This window comes from Poromitra crassiceps (assembly GCF_964638095.1).
Source record: "Poromitra crassiceps genome assembly, chromosome: 2".
In the NCBI taxonomy this organism is placed as follows: Eukaryota; Metazoa; Chordata; class Actinopteri; order Beryciformes; family Melamphaidae; genus Poromitra; species Poromitra crassiceps.
This window is the reverse complement of record NC_139624.1, coordinates 15,941,185-15,951,184: the sequence shown is the minus strand read 5'-3', so window position 1 is coordinate 15,951,184 and position 10,000 is coordinate 15,941,185. Positions and strand designations below refer to the sequence as shown.

The following is a 10,000-nucleotide window of genomic DNA, read 5'->3' as shown; positions in this document are numbered from 1 at the left end:
ATAGGCGATGGCAGCAGCGGTCGGCTCGTTGATGATACGTAGAACATTGAGACCAGAGATGATGCCGGCGTCCTTGGTGGCCTGGCGTTGGGAGTCATTGAAGTAGGCGGGCACGGTAATGACTGCATTGTTTACAGTTTTTCCCAGGTAGGCTTCAGCAATCTCCTTCATCTTCACCAGCACCATGGAGGAGATCTCCTCTGGGTAGAAGGACTTGGTCTCACCCTTGTACTCAACTTGGACCTTGGGGCGGGTGTTGTCATTGACGACTGTAAATGGCCAGTGCTTCATGTCCGACTGCACAACTCCATCATCAAACCTGCGGCCAATCAGTCTTTTGGCATCAAAGACTGTGTTGGTTGGGTTCATGGCCACCTGATTCTTGGCTGCATCTCCGATGAGCCTCTCGGTGTCAGTGAAGGCCACATAGCTGGGCGTGGTCCTGTTGCCCTGGTCGTTGGCAATGATTTCAACTTTGCCATGCTGGAACACACCCACACAGGAGTAGGTGGTCCCAAGATCGATGCCAACCGCTGGTCCCTTAGACATGTTTCTGAATATTGGAGACGAGAATGATTTGAGTGAACTTAGCTAAGATGCGAGATACTTGTGAAAGAACCAGGCTTACCAAGCTTTTATTTATACTGTTAGCAGGGAAGGATTTGTGACATCACTATGTGAGGGATTTATGACATCACTGATGATGTCACTATGCCAGAGAGGGATTTATGACATCACTGATGATGTCACTATGCCAGAGAGGGATTTATGACATCACTGATGATGTCACTATGCCAGAGAGGGATTTATGACATCACTGATGATGTCACACGAGAATTGTGCAATTGTGATGTCATCATAAGGGGTCTCCTGTGTCTGTTTTGTGCTTAGATGCTAATCTATGCCCTCAATAAATAAACAGCAAATCATGATGAAAATGGGATCTATCGCATATGAATATTTTCCTAGGTATTGTGTCGAAGTTAGAAATTCAAGTATCGTTACAACCTATGATCACTAAACCTCTTTCCTGTGTGTGTGTGTGTGTGTGTGTGTGTGTGTGCGCGTGTGTGCGTGCAGTGCGTGACGGCTACAAGGTGGGCTCTGATATGTCAGTATCTCTGGAGTTCCGGACGAGCCAATCAGATGCCGTGCTGCTGGGCATCAGCAGTGCCAAGGTGGACGCCATCGGGCTGGAGATGACTAACGGACAGGTGTGTGTGTGTGTGTGTGGGGTATCATGTAGCATTGTGGGTATTGCACTGTGAATGATAAGGCATTGTAAGGTATTGTTGTAGTTGTATCATGAGGTGTTGTTTGAAACAGTGTTGGTATGCTCTCAAAATATATATTTTTGCTAGTATTATCTCCGTTTCCCTGGAAATACATGGGGTTTGACTAATAACTGGAAAACATTCAGTCACGTGAGTTACTAATGAAAACTAGTTTACTACTCCAGCAAGTAGCCCCGACCCTTAGTAATGACCTAGCAACAAGAGACAAGAACTAGTCCCTGTTAAGTCAGCCAGCCAACTTGAGCTAATGCTTTCTAAATTTTGTGATTTCCTAAACTGAATAAATACCACATATAAACACAAAACTGCTTCGCCAGCTCAATGTAGTTGTAACTGATGTTGAAAAAAATCATTTTCCATGGACAGATTTAACTACTACGTCCATGAACTAAGTTCACATGTATTTTTAAATGAGTATCGCTGTGTCGCCACACAGCTGATGAAGAGGCCAGAGCCTCTAAGCATAGTAAGCATAGATGCTAGTAACAGGCTAGTCATGTCATAGTAGTAATGGAGCGGAGTGACGTTTTTAGTGAGGAGGCTAGCACGGCTAGCTGATCTGATCACATTCTAAAATGTCTCGTTGACCAATCAGATGGCTTAGTTGGAACTCCCTGTTGTATAATTTGTCATTATAAAACGGCTCTCTCAAATCAAGCAATCTGATTGGTTCACAGCCATTGTATAATTCCAGTAAACGAGTTCAATAACCCATGGCCATGGGTTATTGGTTGCCATGGCAACTCTCTTACTAAAAGGCAGCTCTGCGCTCGAGCTCCGTGTTGGGCTTTCCAGAAAGCTCTCAGCTTCTCAGCAAGCGCCAGGATTGGCCAATGTCAACTTCAGTCTCCAGAACGATCCAATCAAATCACCCGCACGTCTATCTTCTTGCTAGAGGTCCCGCCTTACAGTAGTGTCAAAACAAAAAGCTACTCGCTTGCAGCCAGACGCATGATGGCGCAACTCTCTTAGGCTTTGGTTACCTCAAAAACAAAATGGCGGAGACAGCTTTCAGATCCTTGTGAATCGATCTTCGCTTATAACTTTACTAATACTTCGCAGAAAATGATGTTTTGTACAAGAATAGACGCGGGCTAATGTCTTAACCCCTCTCTCGCGCGCCCTCACTCTTAACCCCGCATTTCTAAATAAGACGTAACGTTACTTGGTGTCGGCATACGGCTCTGGTGTCGAGCTTTGCAAAAAGCTCTCAGCAAGCGCCAGGATTGGCCAATGTCGACTTCAGTCTCCAGAACGATCCAATCAAATCACCCGCACGTCTATCTTCTTGCTAGAGGTCCCGCCTTACAGTAGTGTTTCAACTGACTCTATCAGAATACGATGCCAGTCGGACTTATAGTATTATTATTATTATATTATTATACTTGGAAACCGTTTTATAAAAGCAATATAGCACTCGAGCAGCGTGTGTTGTGGAATATATCCCGCTGATAAGCTGTTATCCCACGAGGCCGCAGGCCTCGTGGGATAACAGCTTATCAGCGGGATATATTCACCACAACACACTTGCTCTCGTGATATATTGCTTAATTATACGAGTCAGCTGATGGTTGATGCCCCTCCCCCTCTAGGTGGCGTTCCATGTGAATAACGGGGCGGGGCGTGTGACGGTGCTGTCAGCTCACAGGCTGTGTGACGCTCGCTGGCACCGCCTGCTGGCCAGGAAGACCAAACACAGCCTGAGTCTGACTGTGGACGGACGCACCTACAGCACCCCCAACCCCCACCCCCAATCCACCTCTGCTGAGACCAACAACCCCCTGTACCTGGGAGGATACCCCGGTAAAACACACACACACACACACACACACACACAAACATACACACACACAGTCGCATCCTGCTGGCCGTTAGAAAGAATGCAGGTTTAAGGCACTTCTGTATTGGCTTAAACAATTGGCATAGCATTTTTAATTGGTGATTGCTAACCTCTCTGTCTGTCTCTCTCTCTCCCCCTGTGTCTCTCGTCCAGACGGTGTGAAGCAGAACTGTCTGTCCACCAGGTCCAGGTTCAGAGGTTGTATGAAGAACCTGCAGCTCGTTAAAGGTCATGTTAACGAGCTGCAGCTCGTTAAGGGTAAACTGAACAACCCTCTGAACCTGAGCTCTGCCCACTTCCTGTCAGGAGTTGTTCCTAATTCCTGTCCTGCTGCCTAGCAACAGTTTACCTGGCTCCTATTGGCCCACAGCTTGACTCCTATTGGCTCAGATTACATTACTGTTCATGGTCACATGTCTTAATGAACCCGTTTGTCTCCATGGCAACATGAATGAAACTTGTCATTGTTTTGTTTAGTGAAAAAGAAAACATTGATTATTGATGACGTCAGTGTGACGTGTTGTGTAGTCAGCCGTTTCTATTGGCTGAAAGATCTGGCCACGCCTCCCCAATCAGTGATCAGCCACTGACAGATGGTGGCACACACCTGCTCTGTGATGTAGTGTTGATTTATTTTGCATCAAACTTCAAAATGCTCACAGACTCACAACCTTGTGGTCCAAAGAGCTGAGCTTTACCACTGAGCTAGCGCACCTCGCTGTGAAGCAGTGGAGAGATTTTGACTGAGTGATGATTTTTGTAACAAAGGCTTTGACAAACCAAGAGAGAGAAGGAGAACGTGGAGTAAGTGACAGTGGAAACATTCCTGTTTGTTAATAAAGTCAGTAGACCTTTACAGCTTGTCTGTGGTTTTTATGAATGGAGATTTTCATTAGTTTGTCATTTTCTTGGTGAGATTTCTTTTATGAATCACATTTATATGTTGATTGACAGCAGAAACTTAAGATTTTTTGGCCTGACTTTCCTGTGGGTGAGAGACATTGACAGAGAGTGTGAGAGAAAGCAGAGTTTGGTGAAGAGGGATCTTGTGCCAACTCTGTTTTCTCTCTCTCTGTCTATGTTTATGTCTCTCACCCACAGGAAAGCCATCATTCATCTTGTTTTACACAATGCTGCAGCTGTTAAAAAACAACCATTAAACATGTTCGGGGAGTTGTTTTGAAGTTACCAGCCACCGCCTGCATTTCTGATCATATTCTTCCAAGACCCCATGAATATGTAAACAGTGAAAATGGAATTGACTCACTTATGGTAACTTCAATTATAGTGTTGTTATAAAGAAAAAACATCGCATGGATGCATAACTGGGACGTATCCTCAGTGATGTACCCTGGGGTCATAGGATGTTTCGGGTCTCGCAACATCATACACCCTCGCCCAGGTGACCCAGCCGGGGCTGGCCAAGCCCCAACTTACGTCCCAGTAGCTACCCACGGTCAGCCCTCCAGGAAGGGTCGAAGGTGGTTACGCGGTCAGGGCCACTCAATCCGCTGCTCCGGAACTACTCTGCCGGGACTGGGGGGGGGGGGGGGGGGGGAGGGCTCTGGTACGTAGAGGGACCGGGCTCTGTGGGTTGCCACCCGGCCGGGCTCCTCCCTCGTCTCACCAGGTCTACGACCTGTGCGCTGCACCAGACTCCCCCGCTCCAAACATTATAGTATAATTGTGTGTTAAATGAGCGGTATCATCATAAAATAATTTGCATTTAAAGGGTTAAAATTGATAAATTGACATAATGTTTGGTCAGGCTCCAACCCCCCTGGAGCTTTTTGGGCTCTAAAAAGGCCCTAAAAAAGCTAACGGTGTCTTGTTTTTTTCTACACAGTGGACAATTTTGGCTGAAATTACTAAATTCATCATAATAATAATTTATAAAAAAAAAGTCAGATATCACCATCATAGCATAATAACAGCCAAAATGAGTCCACTCAGAGAAGCTACTTTTATACAGTCTTATGTTAGGACAGGCAAAAAGAGAGATAGGCAGACAGACAGACAGACAGACATTCATAATTTTATTTCAGTTTAATGGGAAGACATTCAGCGTGGTTGACTTTATCATACAGGCAATAAATTAGACAAGATTTCTGTGACCTGACACCAGGGTCAGTGTGTAACCTGACACAAAGGGGCGTGGTCAGGCCGTAACATGGCACCAGGGGGCGTGGCCAGGCTGTAACATAACAGGGGGATGTGGTCATTCTGTAATCTGACACCAGGGGCGTGGTCAGGCTGTAACATGACACCAGGGGCGTGGTCAGGCTGTAACATGACACCAGGGGCGTGGTCAGGCTGTAACATGACACCAGGGGGCGTGGTCAGGCTGTGGTCAATGATTCTGCACATAGAGTGCCAAAGTCTCTGTCGCCTTCCGCAAATGAATCACGGGATTTCATCCACCATTCATTTTTTCCATCTACATTTTGTTAAATACTTAAAGCCCCAATCAGTAAGATTTTTGACATTTTTTACTGAAATATAACTGCTTTTTAGTCACAGGACATGGTAGATTGACTTTTAATAGGGAGACCCTCGTCTTTATTTATCCCACACCGCCCTCCATTGGCCAGCACTGGGACTAAGCAGTTTGTCTGTCACGTCCCGTAGCAAGAAAAAAGAAAAAAGAAAACCATGCGCGCATGCGCTGTACAGCGGAAGCGCTGTGTTCATGAAAACGAGGAAGTAACTCAATTCGGATTTGCTACGAAAATGATGTTTCACGGAACTATGGATTATTATTTCATCACGTGGTGAGTACCCGATGTCACAACATGTACATAGAGCTTCTGGCGCTGTGTTTTGTTGACTTTGAACGGCGATATCGTTATCGATACTAATGCATGCAGAGGGCGCAGTGGAAAACTTACTGAGTGGGGCTTTAAGAAAATTGTTTTACTTGGTCAAACCAAGTGATTCATATTATATATTTGGAATCAGGAGAGACCATAGAACATTTCACTCCAACCAAAAATAAAACATAAATCGGATTAAAAGAAGAAAAAAATCAACACTTTTATTTTGTAGTTTTGATCCACGTGAAATGTTCTAGTGAGTAAACTAATTTGATAAGCATTTATGACATGTAGATGGAAAAATGAAACGGCTGAAAAATCCCTTGGTTCTTATGCTGAACGCGGAAGAGGGCGTGACTTCGGCACTCTATGGCCAACAGGAGCAAAATGTACATTCTGGAGATGTCCAATGAGGTCAAACAAACTGACCTGAAGCCCTGCCCCTGACCTTATGCCCCACCCCCACAGACTGGAACAATTTGTCAGGAGAAAGACAAACCCCCCAAATTAACAGTTTGCAAATAAATAAATAAATAAATAAGGACAAAGGTCAATCAGTAAATAGGTAGCCTATAGATGAGTAAATCAGTTCATAATGAGGGTCTCTATGGCAAGGTGAGAAAATGGCACATACTATTGCATTATGGGTAAATACAGAGGCTATACAGTGTTATACAGTGAGATGCTAGCTACTAGCAAACATGCTAATTACATTTCAAATGGAAACCAGGAAACAGCTTGGGTCAGTCTAATCTCTCAACACAGATTTTAGAGTCACGTGAAAATCTGTCAGCTTGGTCGCTCCTAAATAATAGCATGAGCGCTCTGTATAATTTGCATAAAGGGGCGTGGCCAAGGGATCAGAGAAGAGGCGGGATTGGAGCAGGATATTTGAACGCAGGCCTAATAATATGAATAAATAACAATTACACAGAAACTACAGTCTGTGTAGTGTAGCGGTAGATTCCCTGCCTACTCAACACGAGGGTCGCAGGTTCGCGTCCTCCTGTTACCTCTGGCTTGGTCGGGCGTCCATACAGGCACGATTGGCTAGTGTCTGCGTGTAGCAAGCCGGATTGAGGGCTTTTGTCCTGGTCGCTGCACTAGCGCCTCCTCTGGTTGGTCAGGGCGCCTGTTCGGGGGGAAGGGACCTGATGGGAATAGCGTGATCCTCCCACGCGCTACGTCCTGCCGGTGAAGCTCCAGCTGTCAGGTGAAAAGAAGCAGCTGGCGCATGTCTCAGAGGAAGCATGGTGCTAGTTTACGGCTCTCCCCAGATCGGCAGAGCGTGGAGCAGCGACAGGGGCAACAGGGGGAAATTGGCTAAGTACAATTGGGGCGAAAAATGGGGGCGAAATATGAAAAAAAAAAAAAAAAATCCACAGAATGATGAGCAATAAAATATTGCAGATTAGTTCATTTAATATATGTTTATTACACGGCCTTGTTGAATATTCTGATTGGTCAATCATGGCATTCAGCAGTCTGTTATTTCTGTACAACAGACCGCTGCTAGGGATATCAGTCCAGAGGCCACGTCAGTCATATCAATCTGAGCAAAGTCCAGTCCATTTAACAACAGCTCATTTGCGACACCTTGTGGCAAAAAAGTTAGCTGCAGTCTGTTAAAATGGCGAGGTACCAAACATCTCTCTCTCTCTTGGATACTATATTTTTTTCTTTGTTAGAAACATCTCAGATGAATCTATGTATGTTGTTGTTTCTACCCGGCTAGTGTGTTAGCAACATGTCCAAGCTAACGCTTGCTAGCAAATGTAACATTAGCTTAATTTTTTGCAGGTGTGTCAACTGCAAAGCCCCGCAAGAAGGTAACCGACTATTTTTTGGTTGGAAGCAATGGAATCATTTTCAAATCAGTAAAATGGCTGTTATATCTTGTATAAAATTACTGATTTCTTTAGTAAGTAGATGTGTAATAAGCAGGATTCCGTTGGGGCTTGATGGATTACCTAAATCCTCTAAATATTGTTTGTTTACTTCATTCATATTGATCAGCTGTTCATTTATCACCCTGACGACCACAATGCATCCTGGGAAATGTGTGCTTGTGAAGTCACCATTGTTGCTGACTAGCTCGCTCGGCCCTGAAGGGTACAGCGAGAGAGAGTTCACTAGAGTGATGGCCAATTCCCCTGGGGGGAGTCAACGAGGCCCGGGCGAAACGTCCAAATAAACGCACCACAGGTCACCTGGTTGCCATGGGAACGCAGCGATGTGAGGACACGCCTCCTCTCTGTTTGAGACATCAGGCGTTCCAGCAGGAGGAGCACTTGGTTTATTTACACTTTCATCCAATAAATGCTCACAAAAAAGTGTGTGTGTGTGTGAGAGAGAGGCAGAGAGAGGCAGAAACAGAGAGAGAGACAGAGTGCGAGAGAACCAGAGAGCGAGAGAGATAGACAGAGACAGAGAAAGTGAGAGAGAGGTAGCCTACTGTATAAGACTATGTATTTGAATATGCAAACCCTATGCATGCATGTGCATGTGTTTCATGTGCTTTTACTTACTCATTAATGTGTGTGTGTGTGTGTGTGTGTGTGTGTGTGTGTGTGTGTGTGTGTGTGTGTGTGTGTGTGTGTGTGTGTGTGTGTGTGCGTGCGGTGTGCAGTAAATGCTGAGTTCCGTAAATGTCCACCAAACATTCTTTGTTGACTCCTTTGTTTGAACTACATCTCCCACAATGCAGCAGTGCCCCCAGGCTTCAGTCCTGAAAGAGAGAAGAGAGGCAGGGGTCAGAGAGAACAGAACACTATAGTATAGAGACAATAGAATAGAATAGAATGTTGGAAAGGTCTCGACCTGGAGAGTAACATGTCAGTATGAAGATCTACTACATAAATGAGTCACTGCTGGTTTTTGAAGGCGGGTTGAAATTGAATGAGTGACAGGTCGTAGCACTGATGAGAGAGCGGTTCGAAAAATGTGCTGCACCTCCCGTGTCGTCTGATCGCAAAGTCGTTACTGATTGGGGACGACTGAATCCACCACTGGCATATCACTGGCCAAGTGAACGGTTCCCTCCCATAACCAGCCGACTGAGGGGAAGTGTCCCAGACCCAGAGAGAGCTCTGCAGCATGCAGTAACGTAGTGTATCAGACCCAGAGAGAGATCTGCAGCATGCAGTAACATAGCGTATCAGACCCAGAGAGAGATCTGCAGCATGCAGTAACGTACGTAGTGTATCAGACCCAGAGAGAGATCTGCAGCATGCAGTAACGTAGTGTACCAGACCCAGAGAGAGATCTGCAGCATGCAGTAACGTAGTGTACCAGACCCAGAGAGAGATCTGCAGCATGCAGTAACGTAGTGTATCAGACCCAGAGAGAGATCTGCAGCATGCAGTAACGTAGTGTACCAGACCCAGAGAGAGATCTGCAGCATGCAGTAACGTGGTGTATCAGACCCAGAGAGAGATCTGCAGCATGCAGTAACGTGGTGTATCAGACCCAGAGAGAGCTCTGCAGCATGCAGTAACGTAGTGTATCAGACCCAGAGAGAGTTCTGCAGCATGCAGTAACGTAGTGTATCAGACCCAGAGAGAGCTCTGCAGCATGCAGTAACGTAGTGCATCAGACCCAGAGAGAGAGATCTGCAGCATGCAGTAACATAGTGTATCAGACCCAGAGAGAGAGATCTGCAGCATGCAGTAACATAGTGTATCAGACCCAGAGAGAGAGATCTGCAGCATGCAGTAACGTAGTGTATCAGACCCAGAGAGAGAGATCTGCAGCATGCAGTAACATAGTGTATCAGACCCAGAGAGAGCTCTGCAGCATGCAGTAACATAGTGTATCAGACCCAGAGAGAGATCTGCAGCATGCAGTAACATAGTGTATCAGACCCAGAGAGAGATCTGCAGCATGCAGTAACATAGTGTATCAGACCCAGAGAGAGAGATCTGCAGCATGCAGTAACGTAGTGTGTGCGTGTGCACACATGCACATGTACCCACACTCATCCCCCCCGCACACATGCACATGTACCCACACTCATCCCCCCCGCACACATGCACATGTACCCACACTCATCC

The 10,000-nt window shown here is 45.8% G+C and overlaps 1 protein-coding gene and 1 pseudogene across 2 annotated transcripts in view; one reads left to right on the top strand and one right to left on the bottom strand.

The window, feature by feature from the left end:
• LOC310772112 (heat shock cognate 70 kDa protein pseudogene) overlaps positions 1-557 on the bottom strand; it is a 1,979-nt pseudogene extending 1,422 nt beyond the window's left edge. Inside the window, exon 1 of the transcript in view lies at positions 1-557. This exon is cut by the window's left edge and continues 1,422 nt beyond it. The product of the transcript in view is annotated as a heat shock cognate 70 kDa protein pseudogene (transcript).
• lama1 (laminin, alpha 1) overlaps positions 1-3,473 on the top strand; it is a gene marked incomplete at its 3' end in the record, with an annotated part of 84,091 nt that extends 80,618 nt beyond the window's left edge. Inside the window, exons 58-60 of the mRNA XM_083661149.1 lie at positions 1,081-1,214; positions 2,888-3,098; positions 3,289-3,473. Of these exons, the coding sequence (XP_083517275.1) occupies positions 1,081-1,214; positions 2,888-3,098; positions 3,289-3,473 (530 nt within the window). The remainder of the gene's footprint in view (positions 1-1,080; positions 1,215-2,887; positions 3,099-3,288) is intronic.
• Positions 3,474-10,000: the final 6,527 nt, after the last annotated feature.